This window comes from Anas platyrhynchos, chromosome 9, assembly GCF_047663525.1.
Source record: "Anas platyrhynchos isolate ZD024472 breed Pekin duck chromosome 9, IASCAAS_PekinDuck_T2T, whole genome shotgun sequence".
Taxonomy (NCBI): Eukaryota; Metazoa; Chordata; class Aves; order Anseriformes; family Anatidae; genus Anas; species Anas platyrhynchos.
Genome location: NC_092595.1, coordinates 12,265,395 through 12,287,671, shown reverse-complemented (window position 1 = coordinate 12,287,671; position 22,277 = coordinate 12,265,395). Strand labels below are relative to the sequence as shown.

Below are 22,277 nucleotides of genomic sequence, written 5' to 3'. Positions count from 1 at the left end.
CTCGCTGTGCTCTCGTGGGAGCACGCCAGCAGGTTCAGGCAACATCAAGCTCTTTGGGGGAACCGTGCTACTAATGGTACTTTGGATATCTGTGTTCCCAGGCCTAACAGTGAGGGGCGCTTACGTAGACTGCCTTGTTCTTGCGCAGTGCAATGTGGAGGCCTTCCATGGACAGCGCGACGGAGTTCAGAGCCGTCCAGCTCAGGCTGCCCCGATGTTCGTTGCGCGTGGTGATGCTGAAGCCGAGGGAGGAGTTGTCACAGGCCGTCACCACGGTGTAGTTGCAGGAGCCCTGGAAGTGGTGAAGCTTCCCGTCGAAGGTGCTGTAATGCGGGTCGCCGTAGATGTGGCAGAGAGCTGTGCTGGCTGGGTAACAGCCCGGCTGGCCGTCCTGGATCTTGCAGATCTCCTCCTCACCACAGGACAACTCAGAGCAAACCATCTGGCCGTTGGCTTCACACTGGCACTGCCTAGTGCAGTTCTCGTCCACCAAGTGCTCTCCTTCCTGCAGGCAGAGAAACCCGGAGCCCCATCACGTCAGGCAGGGAAGTAGAGGCAAAGCAGTGCCTCGGGAGGGGAGCGAGACGCCACAGGGTTTTCACTCACGCTGTAGTAGTTGCCCTCAAAGAGGCAGCCACAGTTGGCCTCGGGCACGCAGGCGTCTCCGCTGAGGAGGAAGCCAGAGGTGCACGCGCAGCCCTCCATGCAGGGCTTGGAGCAGTTCTGCGGGGCTTGTTGGTCAACGCAGGTGGCAGGACAGCCAGTCATGCAAGGGTCATAGTAGCTGTTGGCAGGGCACCGCAGGGCTGCAACGGGAAGGGGACAGTTAGGACCTGCAAAGCCCTCCAGGAAGGGGCTACCTTCTGGGAAGGCGAAGACCACCGAACGAGTCGTTGATCGCTGCTTTGCCAGAGGTACTGGGCACAGGGAGAGGCCCGCTTTCCTCTGGCAACTCCAAGGCAGGTACTCACGGCAGAAGGTGGCATTCCTCCAGGGGAGAAGAGTCACGCCGGCTGCCTGGCACGCGTCAGCGTAGGCCTCCAGGGCACCACACAGGACCTCCTGGCTGCCACTCAGGGCACAAAGGTCGTAGGAGCAGGTGTCAAAGTAGCTCTGGGGGTTGATCACGGCATGGCAGCTCTCAAAAAAGCCTGGGCTGGCAGTCAGTATGCCACAGAACTGCTCCGATTGGTAGAGCTTCTCCTCTTCCGCACTGCAGGGTTCCGGGGGTGGGGGCACACCGCAAGAGGGGTCACCGTCGGGCACCTTCCAGCTCTCCCCCAATGCATTGGAGTCTGCGGCTTGCTGCCCGTCGGGCATCATGTAGTCGTCCTCTCGCCGGCTGTTGAAGTTCCCGCACATGCCGCAGGTCAGGTTGGAGTAGGTGGTGGGCACCCTCACCTCCACCGAGTGGTCGGCGTCGTAGGACACTCTGAGGTTGAAGTCCGTCTCCAGGACGATGTAGCGGCCGCTTGTGCTCACTCTGATGGCTCCTCCTGCTGCACTCACCGGCAAGGTCCGGCGCACACCGTTCACCTAGGGCAGACGCACCGCAATGGACCGTGGTCTCTCTGGGGCCCTCGGCCCCACAGGACCACGAGCCCCGCTCGCACAGACACCCCTGCAGCTGCACAGCCATACATCTGCTGCACTCTGGGGACCCATTTAGCAGAGAAGAGGGAAGACCCTGCCAAGAAAAGCCAGCCCTGCCTCGCACACACACCGTGCTTGAGCCAGCCCAGCTCCTTACCAGCACTTGGCTCCTCTCCTGCTTGACTATTGCAATGCGCTCTCCGTACACCTCGACCAGGACTTCGCGCACGTACGACACTCGGGGGTTGCCACGATGCTCGTTCTTTGCCTCAACATTGAAGTAGGGCACAGAGCTGTTGGAGCACACTTTGGCCAGGGTGTAGGTGCAGTTCCCCATGAAGTCGTGCGTCACCTTGTCAAAGGTAACGTAGTGAGGGTCACCGTGGACGTTGCAGATGCCATATGTGTGTTCAAGGCACTCGGGTTTCCCATTCTGCACACCACAGTACTGGCCCGCAGGGCATGATGCGCTGGAGCACTGGACTTTGCCTCCCCGCGTGGGACACGTGCACTTTGTGGAGCAGCTGTTGTCCGTCCAGAACTCCGAGCCCACCGGGTAGTGCTGCCCATTGTGCCAGCACCCGCACTGCTGGCTGGGCACACATCGGTCATTGTAGAGCAGGTACCCGCTGTCGCACACGCAACCCTCCACGCACGGCAGGCTGCAGGTGACGGGAGCCATAGGGTCAACACAGGTGGCAGGGCAGGCTGCAGCACAGGGCTCGTAGTGACTGTTGGCTGGACAGGTGATGGCTGCCAAGGCAAAAGGAGTAGCAGTGAAACCATCGGTAACCCTACACTCAGAATGCCCTCAAGGTAGGCAGGCTTCACCGCATGTTTTGGAAACTGGCATCATCACCCCGTTCCCACCATGCCCCCACGTGATGCCTTCCGCAGGGAAAGGACCACGATGGGGATCTGGTGGACAAAGGGTGCTCCTTGCCATGGCGGCTGGCCAGCCCAGGGAAATGGGGTGCTTCCCTGCTTCTGACTTACGGCAGAATGTCGCGTTCCTCCACGCAGGGAGCTTGACACCAAGCGCCTGGCAGGCATCCGCATAGGCCTGCAAGCTGTTGCACAGGGCCTTGTCATCCAGCCCCAGCTCACACAGGTCGTAAAGGCAGGTGTTGAAGTAACCGCTGGGACTCAGCACGGCGTGGCACACCTCAAAGGGGCTGCTGCTGTCAGTGAGGAGTCCGCAGAAGCTGCTGCTGGCAATGACTTGCTTGTCGGCCTCACTACAGGCTGGCGGGGCGGGCTGTCCGGCTGAGCAGCTGTGGAAAGGCAGGGAGAAGGGCCCCTGGGTTAGCTGTGGGCTTCTTCTGGTGCCGCCTCCTCCCCTCGCGCGACACGTCCCCGCACCTACGCGGGGGCCACACGCACCTGCTGTCGTTGGACACCTGCCAGCTGTTACCCAGGCTGGTGGAGTCTGGCTCCAGCACCCCGTCCGGGTTCAGGAAGTCGTCTGCTGCCATCCCGTTGTAGTTCCCACACATGCCACAAACCTTCTGCCCAAAGGTGCTCGGAAGCGTCACCTCCACCAGATGGTTCCCATCAAACTTCACTCTCAAGCCAAAGTCTGTCGTGACCACAGTGTAGAAGCCGCTGGACGAGACCTGCACGCCTGCCGACGGGGTGCAGGGCAGCACCTCTGCCACTCCGTTGACCTGCAAGGACACCAACCAAGAGAGGGTTGGAGCAACCCGTTTGGCGCGGCTCTCTGTCCTGACACAGCCCCGACGTTGCTCCCCCCTGCGCTTACCGTCACCACGCCGCCCTTCCCCAGCCTTATGCGCTGGCCATACACATCGACATCCACGTACTGGACGTAGGACACGCGCGTGTTGCCTCCCCTGTGCTCATTGGCCGCTTCCACGTTGAAGTAGGGCAGCGAGCTGTTGCTCTCACACAGCTTGGACAGGGTGTAGGTGCAGGTGCCCATGAAGTGGTGTATTTGATTGTCAAAGGTGTGGTAGTGAGGGTCTCCTTCCACCACACAGGTCCCTGACAGAGGAAGGACCAGAGGAAACGTTCAGTGATGCACCTCCTGCCGCCTCCTCTCCACAGCCCACCCTGACCGAACGCTGCAGCCCCGTGACTCGTCTGCTCCACTCACCTGAGCCTGGCGAGGGTGTTGGTGTCCCAGGTGTTGGTGTGCTGGTGCCAGGCGTTGGAGGCCCATCGCCTACGAGAGACACAATGGCACATGTCAATCAATCCCCCTTGACCAGATCCTCTTCAAGGCAGAAACTACATTGACTGCCACGACAAGCAATCTGCCCTTTCCCAAGCCGGGTGATGAGGTACCTGGGCAGTATCCCTTTTCAATGGACAGATCATCCAGTGCCACGTCGCTACGGAAATCTTCACCTATCATGCCTTCGAGGACAATCTAAGGGAAGGGATGGTTTGCAGCATTAGCTCCAGCCACAAACACTGTGTGCCATTTCAAAGCACACCCCGTCTCAGATGGCAGTTTGAGCCTCTGCCCTTACCTGCATGTTTCCTTTGCTGTGCACCGTGACCTCTTGTAAATGCCATCTGTCCCCTTTGTTTCCAGCTTCTTTCCATTCCAGTGTTGATGTTTCATTGTGAGTTACGTACACGCGCAGGGCCATTGTTTCAGCCACCCCGTACATGTGATACCAGAAGCGGAAGCAGTGCGGTCCTTCTGAACCACATATTGGACTGGCCAAGCGAGCTACATCAGCTGGGTTATGCTCACTTCCTTGCAGGTATATGTAATAGCCATCTGGAAATAGCACAGTTGTAAGTTCTCATATTGCTGCATCTGGGCTATACAAAATACCTCTTTTACATTTTGTGTGCAGCTGCATTTTCTTGGGAGGCATGGCGAGAGCAGTCTGCACATAGTTTTCATGGTACTTTAAATGGAGCGCTTTTCTCTCCAGAATAGAAGTCTAGACATCACTGGTCAGTGAGCGTGTGATGTTATGATATGGGCATTTAATCAGTCTATAATATTATAGTTTTCCTGTACCCAGCACCACCATTAAATTTCCTGTCCCCAAATGGTTTTCCAGCAGATTACACCTCCTCCCTAGGGGAAGGCTAGCATCCTAAATTATGGGTCAGGCATTGAAGTGATCTAATCTCAGCCTGGGTATGTCTTCCCTGAAGCCTATCTGCAGGTAACTATGCAAGCATGTTACACACTCTTCCATGTGCTGCACTGGTCATTCATCCCAAGACAAATTCCTGACTGCTGCAGAAGATTATGGATAAAGCCCTGGAAACACGTTGCCTGGATTTCCTATTAAAAGAGGCTCTTTGCAGTCTTCTCAGAGACCGCTCTACCTGAAGCACAGCCAGATACTGGTTGCTGTTCCTACCTCCTGTTGTGTGGTCATAGGAAGGGCCAGTGTTCGGTGAGGGTGTTGGCCCCTTGTTCCTTATCCAGTCAAAGTTGTCATCGACTGCCTGTTCCCATCCACAGAAGTCAACATCAAACGTGCAGGATATATTGCAGGCTGTTGGTGCAGCTGTACATGTTGCAGATAGAAAAAAACAGTTTCCACAATGAGGCCTGGAATCTTTTCACTGTTCTGATAATGTCCTTCTAGATCTCATGCACTCATGTCCATTAAAGATTGGAAGATGATATAACAGAGTGAGTAGAAGCAATCCATACAGAAACATTGATTATTAAATGTCAAAATGTATCTGAGAATATCTGTTCTTTATAAGTCCATTACTTAATTATCATCATAATGCATTAATATCCTCTATTTTTACACTGTGTTTTAATCCTTGGTCACTGCAAATTGCTCAAAGCTCTCCTATTTGGCACAACAGCTGGCTCTCAAAGTGCAGCTTGGGTAGAAATCTAGACACTATTATGAGAATGGCCTAACATTTCTTTTACAGTTTCTGAATTGTGATGAGAAATATTACCTCAGATTTGAAAGAGGTTATGGAATGTCTTTTCATGTCATAGACAGGCTGTCATTTTTTCTGTTTCTGGTGATCACCTCTGGTAGTTGTAGAAGCAGTTTCATGTCTCTAGTCCTTCTTCTATGTTAACTAGACTGCCTAGATAATAAGGCCCTAATAGTGTAATGAGTGGGAGGCTAAATAGAGCTCAAGTCAAGTTGCAGGATTTTCACTTATTAATTTTAAGCTCTGGTTTATACACTTCTAAAGTTATTTGACATGCTTTATTAAAACCTGGAACTGTAGACTAGTGGTGTAAATGTTGTATTAACACTTCTCAAAAACAAAAAGATATTTTATTAAAGCCAGAGTGGTGATCTGTTTGGAAAAAATAACAAGTTGGTTTGAAAGAAAACACTAAGTGTTTAATTTTCCCTGGCTCATCACTTAACTGCCAGATATGTTGGCTTTCATGACCCAGTTCTGAATAACTCTCTGAAGTCAAAAACGTTCAAACACTGTGGCTTAAAGTGAACACTGGAAGACCATTAAATGCATAGGCTAGAAGCTTGATTTCGTAAGACACTGAGCAATCAAAAGTTTTCTATGTCTTCCTGAATCACCTTCTCTGAAATTCTTCTCAGCTTCTTAGTTATTTGCATTTATATTTGTAACATGAGGATTAAATTGCATTGCTATTGGCCAAATGGCCTTGTGACTTACCACAGATGGTACCTTCCCTCCATTCTCCCAGATTTACACCTCCAAGCTCACAGGCAGCAGCATATGCCTCTAAAATTTTGCAAAATTGTTCAGAATTCCCCTCTGTGGCACACAAGTCATAGACACAGCTCTCAAAGTACAGCTGTGGTGGAATGTACCAATGACAGACTGCAAAAGGCCCACTGTTTTCCAAAATAATTTTACAGACTTCTTCATATTCTTTCTCTTTTTCTGTGTCACAGGTCGGTGGCACAACTGCAACTGGATTACATCTGCATCAAAAATAAACAGCAGCATGGTTATATAATACATATTTATATTTTGTTCTACACTGTAAGGTACACCTCAACAATAATAGAACTCTATGCTGAATTCTGTGGATCTGCTGTGTATTCTCATCTTTAGTTTTTAAGAGCCAAAGGTGAGAAATATTACAATGTGACTCACCCCATTAAGAGTACAGTAGTGAGTTGTTAAGGTATGCCTACCCATCCATAGACTGAAGTCAAAAGAAACCAGCCAACCAGATATCTAACACAAGGAATATAATTTCAATTCACTATTTTGGATAGTAAGGTAGCTAATTAGTGTATGAAAGCATTAATAGACAGTGCTTATCTTAATCAATGTATAATTATGTTAGGAGGAGAATCTGAGGCATATATTTAGCTTTCTTATAGTTGGATGATATAAAGAAGATATTTTAGCATAGAGAAACAAGAAGAAATAAAGTTAACATGCAAAAAAAGGAGCCCAATTTCAAATAAAATGTACAAAGTTCATATTGAAAACCATTGAAGAGTAGTTTTAAAAATAAAGTGCTTTCTACTGAGATGTGGAATTTTTCAAAGGTGAAAATTCTAGCCAACAAGTAATATCAAAAAAGGGTTTTTATGGAATGCATATTATGTGTGTTAATCTCTTAAGTAGAAGCTCTATGTTTCAGGTATTTTGCTGTTTCCTTTAATATTATTGGATACTTACATCCAGTTGTCATCCTTCACTAGCCAGCTGTCACCAAATTTATTTGGATCCTGTTCTAGGACATTGTCTGGTTTAAGAAAATCATCCAGCTGGTTGTCATTGAATGTCCCACACAGACCACACAGCTGTCCTTTGAGACTTTCATCAACCTGAATAAAAAGCTCCTGGTCGCCATCAAACTTCACCTGGATCCCTAGAGAGGTATCAATGACTACATAATGTCCTTTTACAGCTACTGTTGCTCCATGCTTCAAATCCACAGGAAGAGAAACCTGAAATCCATCCACCTAAAGAAAACAAAGCCCACACAAACAGGTGAGTCAATAAAGCTCCAAGTAACAAAGGAGAGGTCTCTATACTGCTAATCCCATAGCTTTCTTCAGCAAGTCAGCCTTATTCTAAGGAGCAAGATAGACCAAAAAAATGAAGCTGATCAGGGACTAATCAGCTATATACTTATCTCATATATTGAATATTCTTTTATGAAGAAAGGCTGAGAGAGATGGGTTTATTCAGCCTGAAGAAGAAAAGGCTCCAGGGAGGACTCACTGCAGCTTTTCAATGCTTAAAGTGGGCTTGTAAAAAGATGGAGAGTCACTTTTTGCTCAGGAAGATAATGATAGGACAAGAGAGAGTGGTTTTAAACTGAAAGAGGGAGATTTATATTAGGTGTTAGGAGGAAATTCTTCACTCAGAGAGTGGTGAGGCACTTGAACAGGTTGCCCAGAGAGGTTGTGGATGCTCCATCCCTGGAGTTGCTCAAGACCAGGCTGGGCAAGGCCCTGGGGAATCTAATCTAGTGGGTGGCATCCCTGCCTACTTCAGGGGGGTTGGGACTGGGTGATCTTTAACGCCCCTTCCAACCCAAGCTGTTCTATGATTCCATGACTATGGGTTTACAGCACAAGTTGAGCACTGTATTGTCACAGCTACACGCATAGCAATACTTGGACAAGTTAATTTAAAGCTATCTCTGGTATGTACAGGTCTGAGAGCATATAGCAAAAATACTACTTCTGATTTAAAGACCAGAACAGTAAAATCCAGACTGAGATTTAGTTCAGCAAAAGCTTTCTATTTAAGGATGAAGTTACAGTTGGAGATGTTTTTCCTAAAACCTAATGCAGACATGATTTGACTGGACATAATGCATAATGACGCTATGCTGATTTCTGACTCTTCAAAAAAAATATTTATGTGCCTTCTAGCATATGTAGTCTTGAAGGTGAATGAAGTAGAGAAACCTGATTCAGTTCTGGTTGGAAAAATGCAGTGCACAGATATGATAGATTGTGCTTAAAGTAGAACACTTACATAGGTCTCTTTATTTCTCCTCACAACAATATGAAGATTTTTCAGTGTGACAGCAACTGAGTCCAAGGCTGTCCAGTTTGGGTTTCCTCTATGTTTATTTCTGGTTGTCACTGAAAACTGTTCAGAAGAATTTGTGCATGTCTCAACAACTGTATAATTGCAGTCTCCTTGGAAATGGTACAGTCTCCCATCAAAGGTTACATAATGTGGATCACCAAAAATGTGGCAGGTGCTGGGGTTCAATGGATAACATCCTAGTAGTCCATTCTGCACCTTGCAAACTTCGCTTGCTTTGCATGTGTTGGAATTACAAACTATAGTCCCACTTCCAGTACATACACATTGGCCTGCACAGTCTGTTTGCCAAAAAACTTCTCCTTTCTGTTAGAAACGACAAAATAATAATAAAATTTTTAAAAAGTTAAGAATTAATGATGAACTGTGAAAAAAAAGCCCCATAACTATGTGCTAGAACAAACCTCATAATATTTGTCATTGAGAAGACAGCCACAGTTGTTCATGGACACACACTGTCCCCCGCTGATGACAAAGCCATTGTTGCATTCACATCCCTCTACACAAGGTTTGCTGCAGTTCTTTGATGCAAGAGGGTCAGTGCAGGTTGCAGGACAAGCACTGGTGCATGGGTTATAATGGCTATTAGGAGGACAGGCAACAGCTGAAAAACAGTAAAAGGCTCTTCATTGATGATCACAGCTCACATAAAGCTAGGATGCAAAATGGGATTATTTTGAACTAGTGACAGTAATTTATCAGAAACTGCATTGGAGAATAAAATTTCTTTCTTATTTTGAAATCAGAAAGCAAAAAACGAAAAACACTCTACAAGAAAAAGGCTTGAATGTTAACATATGTCCTTGATGTTTAGCAACTTCAAATCCAAATGAATACTAATGCTTTCTACGTGAGGTCTACTACTTAGGTGGTATGTGAACTATGGAAGTCATTAAATATACACTGGAAAGGAACAAAACAGTTAAAGGCAAAACAACCTACAAATCTCACATGTGATTCCACGTTATCAGTGACCTGCTGCTAGTTATTTGACATAGATTCTTGGGATAGGACGGAGTTCTCCTCATATTTCTGGCAGTAAAAATTAATGAAATGTATTTTGTAGAACCTTATCTGCTCATATTTCATGGGGGAATATGTGAAGAATTTAAGATCTCTAAACTGAGTGCTAGCGCCTGAAAGCAGCCTCCTGAGACAGCAAGGGAACTATTCAAAGATTCAGCTCTGTAGAGAAACTCACGGCAAAAGGTGGCATTCCTCCAGGGGAGAAGAGTCACGCCGGCTGCCTGGCACGCGTCAGCGTAGGCCTCCAGGGCACCACACAGGACCTCCTGGCTGCCACTCAGGGCACAAAGGTCGTAGGAGCAGGTGTCAAAGTAGCTCTGGGGGTTGATCACGGCATGGCAGCTCTCAAAAAAGCCTGGGCTGGCAGTCAGTATGCCACAGAACTGCTCCGATTGGTAGAGCTTCTCCTCTTCCGCACTGCAGGGTTCCGGGGGTGGGGGCACACCGCAAGAGGGGTCACCGTCGGGCACCTTCCAGCTCTCCCCCAATGCATTGGAGTCTGCGGCTTGCTGCCCGTCGGGCATCATGTAGTCGTCCTCTCGCCGGCTGTTGAAGTTCCCGCACATGCCGCAGGTCAGGTTGGAGTAGGTGGTGGGCACCCTCACCTCCACCGAGTGGTCGGCGTCGTAGGACACTCTGAGGTTGAAGTCCGTCTCCAGGACGATGTAGCGGCCGCTTGTGCTCACTCTGATGGCTCCTCCTGCTGCACTCACCGGCAAGGTCCGGCGCACACCGTTCACCTAGGGCAGACGCACCGCAATGGACCGTGGTCTCTCTGGGGCCCTCGGCCCCACAGGACCACGAGCCCCGCTCGCACAGACACCCCTGCAGCTGCACAGCCATACATCTGCTGCACTCTGGGGACCCATTTAGCAGAGAAGAGGGAATGCCCTGCCAAGAAAAGCCAGCCCTGCCTCGCACACACACCGTGCTTGAGCCAGCCCAGCTCCTTACCAGCACTTGGCTCCTCTCCTGCTTGACTATTGCAATGCGCTCTCCGTACACCTCGACCAGGACTTCGCGCACGTACGACACTCGGGGGTTGCCACGATGCTCGTTCTTTGCCTCAACATTGAAGTAGGGCACGGAGCTGTTGGAGCACACTTTGGCCAGGGTGTAGGTGCAGTTCCCCATGAAGTCGTGCGTCACCTTGTCAAAGGTAATGTAGTGAGGGTCACCGTGGATGTTGCAGATGCCATATGTGTGGTCAAGGCACTCAGGTTTCCCATTCTGCACACCACAGTACTGGCCCGCAGGGCATGATGCGCTGGAGCACTGGACTTTGCCTCCCCGCGTGGGACACGTGCACTTTGTGGAGCAGCTGTTGTCCGTCCAGAACTCCGAGCCCACCGGGTAGTGCTGCCCATTGTGCCAGCACCCGCACTGCTGGCTGGGCACACATCGGTCATTGTAGAGCAGGTACCCGCTGTCGCACACGCAACTCTCCACGCACGGCAGACTGCATTTATACGGTGCTAATGGGTCAACACAGGTGGCAGGGCAGGCTGCAGCACAGGGCTCATAGTGACTGTTGGCTGGACAGGCTAGTGCTGTATAATAAAAAATAGTAATACACAGGTTTATCTTTTAATTATTGAAATATTGTTGTTGTTTAATTACATATTCTATTTTGTTCTGAAATATTTGAGGACATCCTGGATTTGTCTGGCAATCTAATGCATGTGTTTCCTGTTTAAACACCCTCTAATTTAGTTTGAGCTTTGAGCTTTTTAATATCTTACGGTGAAAATTTCTTAGGAGACCTCTTACTTTTGTAGGTGTTTTCTTTGGTCACTTGCATGGGCTGAGTATATCACTCATTCTATTTGTCCTTGATATGTGCTAGATTGGTCCGGTCTTTTATTCTAGTCTTGTAGCTTCTTGATTTATATATATATATATTTTAATTTCCTCAGTGTTTTAAATGTCTGTTAAATAATCAGGATGTACAAGTGCTGTATTCTATTTTTAGATCTTGTTAGACACATGACATATAAAAAAAATGCTAATTAGGGGTTTTAAACATGAGGTTTTCAAGTGAGAATATGTCAGAATTAACATTTCTTGAAGAATCTTTTTCCAGTTTCTGCATACTTACATGTTGCGGTTCAGTTTTTAATGACATAACCTTGCTCTATTTTAGCCTACTTTCCTAAGCAGACAGAGATCACAGAATTACATTCTCTGTCCATTCTCCCATTAATTAAATCTGACACAGCTGACTATCTGGGGAATGGCAGAAGATAGCTCAGTGTCTCTGCAAGTAGAGTCGGTGAAACTCTCGTATGTCAACTAAGCATTTGCAAAACAAGTTGTTGCTTTGTTTTGTTTTTCTCAAAGACACTTAAATTAGCTACAACTTCCCCAGAAAGTAAAAAATCCTCTAAGTCAAATGTCCCTGACATACTTAATACTCCTAAACAAAAACATAGGGACACTATATAATTTCAAAGGAAAAGACCTCAACTCTATTTGAAGATGGACTAGAAAGTGTTTTTTTTTTCCTTTCATCCAGAAACAGCTTAAGTAGTTTCATTAAAGGCTTCCTAAAGGACTCAGATTGAGGACTACACATAATCCTGAAATCTTTATCTTAATCAGTTGAGATTCACAGTGTTACTGGAATTTTTCAATCCTAAAATGATCTCTCCTCAGGCAGTCCTAACTATATCCTTCTGACAAATGGTAATTTCCAGTAGTCTTTGATACATACGGCAGAAGGTTGCATTTCTCCATGGTTGTAGCTGGACTCCTGCTGCTTGGCACACATCCGCATAAGCCTGCAGGTTTTGACAAAGGGCTGCATTGCTCAAATGAAGCTCACAGAGATCATATTGGCAGGCATCGAAATAACTCTGTGGATCAACAACTGAATGGCAGTTCTGGAATGGACCACTGGGATCAGTGACCAGACCACAGTAGTCATTGCTTTGGATGATATGTTTTTCATCATCAGTGCAATTTGGGGTATGGCCATCATCTGGCAAGCACCTGGTGTGGAAAAAATGATGTGTAAAAATTTACTGGCAAACTTTGCATGCAATTGCATCCAAGATGCTTTTCAAATTGCACCTAACAAAACTTCAGGGAGGCTAGCTCAACATTTAAAAAAAAAAAACAAAAACCTACATTAATTCATTATTATTATTATTATTTTAAGTTTAAACAAGCTTTAGACATGGCAGACACCTAGGAAGAGCAAACAAAAAATAAAAGCATTCAAAGTTAAATATCTGTCGTCATTAAATAACATACTGTGTAATTATAAAATAAATTGTTAAGTATCTCAGAAGAGTTCAAACAGGATCTTTAAGTATTAGCATTAATATACTATAACACTAACTGAAATTCTAGTATCTGCAGGTGTTATATTCAAACTTTCTCTTTTTAAACACTGTTGAATTTGCTAGGAAAATTTGCTAGGAAAGTTTACCCAGATATGTGAAGGAACTTCACTGACAAGAATATATTTTATTCCTTGTTCCTGACATTTTTGGGCTACATTCAACAGTTGCATAAAATACTGCTCATTGCATAACCAATAGCTAAGGCCAAACATTCTGATTGGAGTCCTACCTTGAGTCATTATAAACTTGCCAACTGTTTCCAAGGCTGGCCGAGTTTGTTTCCATCTCTCCATCTGGGTTAAGAAAGTCATCTGTTTTGTTCCCATTATAGTTTCCACATATTCCACAGACTTTTGACATATAGGTACTGGGAAGAGTGATTTCTGCTCTGTGATCTCCATCAAACTTGACATTCAGCCCAAAGTCAGTGGTAACCACAACATACTGCCCGCTTAAGGAAACACTGACAGGGTGCACCAAGGTCAGAGGGAGCACCTGAATGACTCCATCAACCTGCAGGGACAGAGAAAGGCAATCCTTAAAATCACTTTAAAAGAAGTATTTCTAATGGTGATCCTCTTAGACTATGTTTCTATACTGAGCATAGGATTTGCATAGTGAGCCTGTACAAGCATTAAAAACTCAGACCATAGTGTTATTGTTTTTTGAAGTCTTATGTAACGTGAATGCTGTATATGGGCAAACGATCTAAGGCCTTAAGACCTAGCAATGCAAATACTTAGCTTCAAGGTCCCAGCTGTGGTCAAAGCAAGATTGGTGAATCAGACCCAGCTGAAAAAAGTCCAAAACTTAGCAGGGTCTTTCAGGAATAACTGATGGCAGACCTTTTAATTTTGGATAAAACAACAGGAGCATGAACAAAGAACATGGCATAAGATTTAAAAGATGTAGCTAGAATAAAGTCTCAGACTGGACAAATTTTGAAAAAGCTTTTTTCTTTTTTCTTTTCTTTTTTTTTTTTTTTTTCCTCTGTCTTCTTAATTTTCACACATGAGATGCCAAACAACAGAAAACACATGCTTGTATAAAGTTTTCATTTTCTTTTTCTTTTTCTTTTTTTTTTTTTAATTTAATAAAATTAACATTTACTTTGAACATTTGTTCTTATTATATACATAAGAAATTTTAGTTTACTTAGGAACATACATAATGAAAAATGTAAATACAACGGAAAGATATAAAAGAGGAACTGTTGGAGAAATGTGGATATAAAATTCACTGTGCTTCTAAGATCACATGGGAAAGGTCACTGTGTATATTTAAACCTTTATCTCATCTCACATAGATCACTGCAATTTTATTATTATTATTATTTTTAATAAGAAAGGTGTTAATCAAATAAGGTGAGTTATTCATTTATTGTGGGTTTTGAATCAAACATGTATCTGCTACCTTCACCCTTCATGGAAGTGTGCCAAAAAGAAGTCTTAAAATACAATAGCTGGCCAAATGATACATTCGGCATGAGGAGAGTCATCAGATATTCTCTGGGACTCTCATCTGGCCCTGTTTTATGGCAAGTGCCAGATATTAGGTGAAGCTAGCGGTTATGTGGAATAAATAGAAATCACAGACAAGCATGCAGCTTTATAGGCCACTGTATAGGCCTGGAAAATAACCACCAGCTCAGCCTCAGTTAATGAAGGGCCTTTTTATTTCCTGCTGCAGAATAAATTTGGGAGTGGGGGGAAGCTTGAAAGGTAGGTTAGCCCACCAAAGCTATCTGGAGCATCAGTTTTGGTCCTGCCTCCTAGCAACATAGCACAACATTTTAACCTGTGCTTTCAATTCCGAAATCCCAATGTTTACTTTAAGGACTCTATAGTACTACTAGTCCTAAGTATTTGACTGCCCCCTAAATATCACTGTATGTTTGTAGTCATTGCACTACAATTTCTTGAATTACTGGTGATAGTGTCGTTCAGCCTTACCTTAACAACTCTGTTTTTACCCAGATTGATCCTGTAGCCATACACATCGACATCCACGTACTGGACGTAGGACACACGAGTGTTGCTTCCCCTGTGCTCATTGGCCGCTTCCACGTTGAAGTAGGGCAGCGAGCTGTTGCTCTCACACAGCTTGGACAGGGTGTAGGTACAGGTGCCCATGAAGTCATGACGCTGCTTGTCAAATGTGTAATAATGAGGATCCCCATGTATGCTACAAATTGCTTCTGGAGATGGGAAAAAGGAATATGTTCTCATCAACATATTGGTGCATCCAGAAAGGCCACCTCATACCTGCATTGTGCAGTGGGAACACACAGTCACCCCCATTTTATAGATTATATATGGAAGGACAGAAACAGAAAAAAATAGATTCATACAGCAATGCCATAGAAACACACACAGAGAAATTAACTCAGAAACACACAGAGAAATTAACTAAAGCATTTAAGTAGCACTGGTAGAAATACCTTTCTAAAATGCCTTGACTAGCATATGTGACTGGATAAAATTACCTGTCAGTGGAGATGGTGTAGGTTCTGTTGGTGTAGGTGTTGGTGGTACAGGGGTGGAAACTGCATCTGTCAATAGAGAAGATAAGGTAACAATGAGTTATAACATTACTCCATAAACACTACATACTAACCAATGTACATGAATTTCAACTTACTCTTCACCAGCTTAAATTTAGAAGATTTTCACTGAAGTGAGTGGAATGGCCTATATTTAAAACTGAGTACATGTAGGTCCTTTGAGCTCTTAGGAGCTCATCTGACTGTTAGGTTGGTGACAGTGACTGAGCTTGTCCCTGCATGCTTCTCTGGAACTGTAAGTGTATTTACAATTGGATGCATGTTTCATGAAATCATAGAATGGTTGAGGTTGGAAGGGACCCTTAAGGATCATCTAATTCCAACATCTCTGCCATGGGCAGGTACACCTTCCACCAGAGCAGGTTGCCAAAAGCCCCATCCAACCTTATTATTGACATTACTAATAGCATTATTTATAAAAAATTTAGTTATAGTATAGAAAACAAGTCTAGTTATAGCATAGAAAAGTCATAAGAGGACAAGGTAGAGATTTGTAAATTATGATACAGCAACTACATACTTTTTTGTGCTCACCATATGATTAAGCTGGAAGTGGGGAGTTTTGCAGGATACTTATAATTTAGAAAAAGACAATAGACTTCACATAAACTGATGTTCAGTATATACTGATAAAGCTCTGTATAAAATGATCCTATTCACTTGATGATTTCTAACTTCAAAGCTGAAAACACATTTTAATAAACTGCTTGCAAAATGGGATCAACTGCTTTGCATCCACTGGCTTCTTGCACACTTCCTTCTTTTATGCCCACTTCTGCACATCCAGTTCCCTACTCTGGCACAGCTGAACATTTTGCATGTGCAGCACAAAAATTTATTTTTGTTCTTTTTTTACTCTCAAGCTTTAAGTTAACTTTGTTGTAGAGCTGAGAAACAGAACAGAAGAAAACCTCTTTCTAAGATTGTCTCTCGAGATGTAAGGTGAAGAAGTTCTGCAAGTGACAATATGAGTATCGAACATATAACCCAAAGAATGATTGTTAAAATTGCCTTGAAAACTAATTTTTCATGTGATAAATGGACATATATTTAGATTTTTATGAGTCTGATTAAAATGTTTATTCCATCGAGCATTCTTCTAGAAGCAAAAAGTTGGGAGGATTTTTTTATTTTTTATTTATTTTTATTTATTTTTAATTTTTTTTTTTAACAAGGCCTAATAACTCACTGAACTGATCATATTAGTAGCCACACAGTTGAACAGAGGGAGGAGCACTTCTCTCGCCTCTCGGAATTACATTTAGTGCACCATCCAGTGGCTGAATTGTGTGGTAATGAGTCCGGAAAAAATGAACAGCTGGCTCTCCAAAAGAGCCCCAAGTATTATGCACAGAATTTTAAAGAAAATTACGTGTTCTGAGGGTGTGAACACGAATGGAACTCTTCACCCTCCAAAAATCCTGCCTAGTGTAATTTGAACCATTTTATCATCATTATATGAGTAGTGTTTCACAGAGACCTATTTATACCTAGTGACGTTTTCTATACCATATTCAGCAGGTTCCTTGTAGAATTCACATTTTATAAGTTTTGCATGCATAACAGTACAGATGGGATGAAACAGTAATTCATTTCTGAACCCAAGTCATTCACAGTTTGTGCAAGTCTTGGCTGTTTTGTTACAGGATCAGGAATCGAGTTCAAACTGCTGATTCATAGACAGAAATGGTATTGCAATTCAGCATTATTGAGTCACCATTACTTATTTATTTATTTGTGCTGCATATGAAAGTTCTGTTTATTTGCTGAGCTCATATGAACAGAGATTTGCTGTAAAATGTTGATTAGATCATTTAATCTGTAATTCATGACCAATGTTCATATCCTTGACTGGGTTTAAAGATGGACTTCAAACTTAAAGTTTGTTGAACCTTGTGAAAATGATCACATTTGCAGAGATAGCTTATTCTCTACATTCAAGGTGGTGAGGAAAGATTTGGGAAGAATCTACACCAGAACAGGTAACATTTAAATGAAGTGAGCTGTAAAGCTTTTACCATTTCTTTTGTGGTTTGGAATTACAAGGAGTTTTGATATTGTATATGGAATTGAATAATGGTCAACAGCTTAAACAGAGATGAGGAAGGAGTGTATGCTAAGGCACAAATATAAAACTCACCACAGGATCCATCTCTTACTCTCACATTGTCCAGTGCTGTATCCCCATACTCTGTCAGTCCTCGGACAGCCTCAAAAATGACCTAGCCAGGATGTAAAGGGAATCATTGCAACAATTACTCAGACAAATATGACAGAATTTCCCTCAACCTGTTTTCAAAATATTCTGTCTGGTCTATCTCTAAGGACATCAGGTGAACTGAGGGTGGAACAGTTTTCCTAGCTTTCCTCGGAAGTCTAGAATATATATTCTGTAGCAAGGTAGGGACTTGATGAAACACTGCACTCTGTTTATTTTATTTTATTGATTGATAAATGACTTATTAAAATTAGTTTTCTGGATTCTATAGAGGACTTGAACGTAGGCAGCATCCCACAGGCACCTAAAGTCCTTGTCATCATGATGAAATGAGGGAAGAAGGGAGGGTAGGAAGAAAGGAAAGAGAGAGAAAAGTAAATATAGTTTATCCATTAGCTAAAAACACTAATAAAACTCGGGGTTGTTTGTTTCTTCTTGGTTCATTGGCACAGAGCATTTGGGTATTATACTTACAAAACGTAAAACAATAAATTCTTGGTTATATTTTCTAGCTTACATATACAATCTTTTACAGCTTGCAAAGGGAGAACAAACATTAATGCTGACACTGCACAAAAATTTTATTCTGAAAATATATTACCTTTATCCTTGTTTGTGTTGAAAAAGTATGAGTGACAGCACCGTAATTCCAAGAGGAACTCTGGTTTCCCTTCCGACTCCATGCCACAGACTCCCCTGTGCTGTCTTGGATAATCACTCTCAACTCATTCAGTTCTTCTGACCCAAACATATAGTACCAGAAGTCTATGCATATTTTTCCAGAAACCACAACATCTGGGCTCTCAAGTCTGTTAGTGTCAAATGGGATCAGATTACTTGCTTCTTGGTAGATGAAATAGCCTTCTGCAGAGTGAAAAAAAATAAAAATAAGGCTGAATCTTTGAAACTTGTTAGGTGTAACTTAAAACCAAAGTACAACTCTGGAAGAATTCAAGTGCATCAACATTAACAAAGAAGCAAAGTAGAAGGGATTTGTAATTTACGTTGCAATAGTTAGCATTCTATAGCTATCTAAAGTGGAGTGTAAATTAGAAAGCAAATAAAATTTATCTCACACGAACAGTTATTTTGGCATCATGAACAAAATTTAAACATCTTTCAAGAGACAGCACATCCAGATAAAGTGCCCCACTGACGGTTTTGCTTGTCATCACTTCCCTGTACTAAGATCAAAGCTACATTTCCTCAATGCAGTTAGTCAAGTCTCTCCCATCTGACTGTGGAAAGGAATGAAAAAAGACCATTTCTACATTGTAGAGTATTTCTCCACAAAAAAGGACATTATTATCTAGTTGTGTGAATCTCTGTTTAAAGTATTTCACTTCTTCTTTCAACAAAATACTAAAAATGTAAAAATTCCTTACTGAAAATCCAAACTGATACTGTTCTAATCTAATCTAACTAAGTAATGCTTACTAACTGAGTCTGATAGAAGGTGACCATTCCAATCTTGGGATAATTACAGAAAAAAATATCACTGCAGACTGATTTCCTATAAATAGAACTGCTGGTACAAGGATAATGGTTCACACAGATAGAGGTGGAGCCGTGCTAAGCACTCTTTTGATGACATGAGCACTTTAGACCTCAGATTTTCAATCACATGTAGCTGAGTACAAGCCTTTTAAAGGCATTTTTTAATTTCCGACATGATCTTGTAAAACTTTGCTATCATGAAAATTACCTAGTGTCAGTACTGCAGTCATTACATTTATTGTCATTAGCAGGTATCACTGTAACTTGCCCACAAAATTTCTCATGAACAATGACCTGTTGCATGTCATTGCCTTCTCTGTGAGGTCTTAAGCATGGTGTAACTAACATTCTTCTGCTTTCTTCTACTGCACTTACCAGTGCAGATTTCCAGCCCGTGATGGTACAACTTAGTTTCATTTACCTGTGACTGAGCATGGTGAAAAGCCAAAGACATGTGTCAACCAAATTGACACATTTCAAAGGATTTCATGAATCTCTTCATAAAATAGAAAGAAGAAGATAGTCAGGCAGTCTTCAAAAGGAAATTAACAGTACCACAAACAAGCACTTACTTCCATCAGGATAGTCTCCATCAGGACCCGTTCCATCAGTTGGAGTGTCATGCTTGGTTCGTATCCACACTCCCTGGTTCACATTGCAAGGTTGGGTCCAGTCACAAAACGGTCTTGAATTGTTATTAAAATCACATCTGGTGAGGTAAGCTGAAACACACGCATTAAAGTAAGGAAAGGATATAGTATATTCAAAACCAGCCTTGGACATCAATAGCACTAAGAACAAGCAGTTACCTGTTTCAGGATCCCATGTTCTCAAGCCACCAGTTGGTCTTTGTCTGAGCCTGCCAAGAAAAAAAACACACAATGAAACAGTTTAAGAAAGGATGTCAGGAACAAGGTATGTTTTTAGGTGTTCTTACTGAATTACTGCCCAGACCCAGGACCTCATCCACATCTGACTCCGTCTCTTCCCATTTGCCCTTACTCCTTCAGGAAAAGTTCTGAGAGTGAGTAAAAGGTGGGATATGTTCACCTTGTCTGAGTGTAGAAGTATCCTCTACTCTGTATCCCTTTGAATTGAAAGGAGACCAGCTCTAGGTACGGGGATCTATAGAAGGGATGGCTAGATGCAACTATGCTCAGAAAATACCAGGATAACAAAAAAAAACTCATAATGAACTTGCTCATGGCATTGTCATCCCCACTCTTGCAAAACAGTGTGTGTAAATGCCAATAAACTGGTGTACTGTATAACTATGTTATTTCTTGGAAGGCTATTTCCTTTAACCACAGCAAATCTCTTATGACCACAACCTGTCATCTCATTCAGTTCTTCTTCTAACTTACCCTGAAAATGCTGCAGGGCAAGGAGCAGATATAAATGTATAGTCTTTATGGTGCTACAAAATACTGCAGAGATGAACTGACACGATACCAAAATCCCATCACAGATCACAGCATAGATGGTTCTTTTATTTGGGAGGTTTTTTTTATAGGAAAGGGATTTCCAGGACTGCAAGGCTACAAAGCAGCTCTTGACATGTTCTGATGGTGGTCCACAGCATCAGGAGGCAGGGTCCAGTTCCAGCCTGCATGGTGCCCTCCACCCCAATTACCCTTCTTGTACTTGACACAGTATAGAAAATCTGTCCTTAAGCAAATCCATCACAGTGAATGTCCCCACAGCCCATCAAAATCTAAGCAGAGAGATTCAGATAAACTAGGGAGCTTAGGACTAAATATCACACAAACAATACCCAGTTCATCAATGAAATCCACCAAGCAATTAGAAAACAGATTGAGCTAAAGCTCGATAAGGAAAGAGGTGTGAAAAGAGATAAAGTAGGAATTTTTTCTCTGTTTTCCTTCTTGGATTTCCTCCTCTACAACAAAGGGAAAGCTGTGGCAAGTTGCCATTTAGTCTCCATCCAGTTCTATTTAAACTGTTACACATCAGGCAAGTACTAAGACAAAGGCTACTGTAGATAAACTTTTAGAGTCAAACATTTGATAACTGCTGCAGATATTTTGTCAAGATCTCTCCTCTTCAGATGTGCCATTAGAAATTTGTGTTACAAATTTCTCTCAGATAGCAGCCAGTGCAGAATTAGGAAAAAAAATATCAATTATTTCCTCTTTTTAAAAATTATACAGTGTAATTGTACAACATTCCATGTTTAAAAGGTGAAGAAAGGATATTTATCATTAACAGTAGCTAAGCTTCCTGAACTAAGGTGCATTCAGCATTGTGCTACTTACCCTGTGGTATTCAGCACTGAAAGACAAAATAAAATTAGAGTGCATTGTAAGTGCCAGAGCGTCCCCATACTAGAAGACAGAGTTAAGTCTTCTGTGTGGTACAGTCTACATAATAATCCACCAGCTGTCCTCAGCAAGAGGGAAATGAGGACGACCAACCGTGAAACGGAAGAATATATTGACCACAGGGCGGAGGTGACTGTAAAATTCTGACCAATCCTGTATCATCTGGGCTCCCCAGATTATCTTCCTCAAGGAAAGCACATATTAATGAAAAGCTCCTATTCTGTGTGAGTTGTTTTGACACCCTTCGTTGCCTATTGGAGAAACTGTTTTGATTTTGGAATATTTTATTGCTGCTTTTGTATATTTAAAACTTTAAAATTAACTTTAAAGGTTGTATTTTTATAGTTTTGTTTATATATATATATTGATAGCAAGACAACTTTCTTAAGTTTAAAACTTCTGCCCAGCTTTTATTGCTAGTGTAAGCAGGGTTTCTTGTATTCACTGTATTTTCTCCCTCTCTGAAGCTAACATACAGCGCAGCAGACCACAAGCTTTTAATTTACTCAGAACAGTCAGATTGTCATTGGCAAAATTCATGAAATTGCTGAAATATTATTGCCAGCGTATTGCCCTGCTGAAAAATTAAAGATAATTTTCTGAGCTTTGTGAATAAAATCTCTGTTAGTTGGAGGCAGAGAAAAAGCAGTTTGATCATTCCCTCTGCCACCTGGGCCTTCACTGCTCTTCATCCCGTGCAT

General features: G+C 43.2%; 1 protein-coding gene across 1 annotated transcript in view; it reads right to left on the bottom strand.

The window, feature by feature from the left end:
* FCGBP (Fc gamma binding protein) overlaps positions 1-21,640 on the bottom strand; it is a 59,158-nt gene extending 37,518 nt beyond the window's left edge. Inside the window, exons 1-26 of the mRNA XM_072042540.1 lie at positions 21,511-21,640; positions 20,044-20,093; positions 19,807-19,956; positions 18,339-18,601; positions 17,660-17,741; positions 15,442-15,507; positions 14,909-15,153; positions 13,186-13,469; positions 12,323-12,600; positions 10,564-11,159; positions 9,785-10,349; positions 8,988-9,187; positions 8,509-8,889; positions 7,195-7,481; positions 6,211-6,482; positions 4,947-5,096; positions 4,089-4,345; positions 3,901-3,985; positions 3,710-3,778; positions 3,356-3,597; positions 2,977-3,260; positions 2,590-2,867; positions 1,751-2,346; positions 972-1,536; positions 607-806; positions 125-505 (exon numbers count right to left, since the gene is read on the bottom strand). Coding sequence (XP_071898641.1) covers positions 125-505; positions 607-806; positions 972-1,536; positions 1,751-2,346; positions 2,590-2,867; positions 2,977-3,260; positions 3,356-3,597; positions 3,710-3,778; positions 3,901-3,985; positions 4,089-4,345; positions 4,947-5,096; positions 6,211-6,482; positions 7,195-7,481; positions 8,509-8,889; positions 8,988-9,187; positions 9,785-10,349; positions 10,564-11,159; positions 12,323-12,600; positions 13,186-13,469; positions 14,909-15,153; positions 15,442-15,507; positions 17,660-17,741; positions 18,339-18,601; positions 19,807-19,956; positions 20,044-20,093; positions 21,511-21,578 — 6,894 coding nt within the window. The 5' untranslated portion in view covers positions 21,579-21,640. The remainder of the gene's footprint in view (positions 1-124; positions 506-606; positions 807-971; positions 1,537-1,750; positions 2,347-2,589; positions 2,868-2,976; positions 3,261-3,355; positions 3,598-3,709; positions 3,779-3,900; positions 3,986-4,088; positions 4,346-4,946; positions 5,097-6,210; positions 6,483-7,194; positions 7,482-8,508; positions 8,890-8,987; positions 9,188-9,784; positions 10,350-10,563; positions 11,160-12,322; positions 12,601-13,185; positions 13,470-14,908; positions 15,154-15,441; positions 15,508-17,659; positions 17,742-18,338; positions 18,602-19,806; positions 19,957-20,043; positions 20,094-21,510) is intronic.
* Between the last annotated feature and the right edge of the window lie 637 nt (positions 21,641-22,277).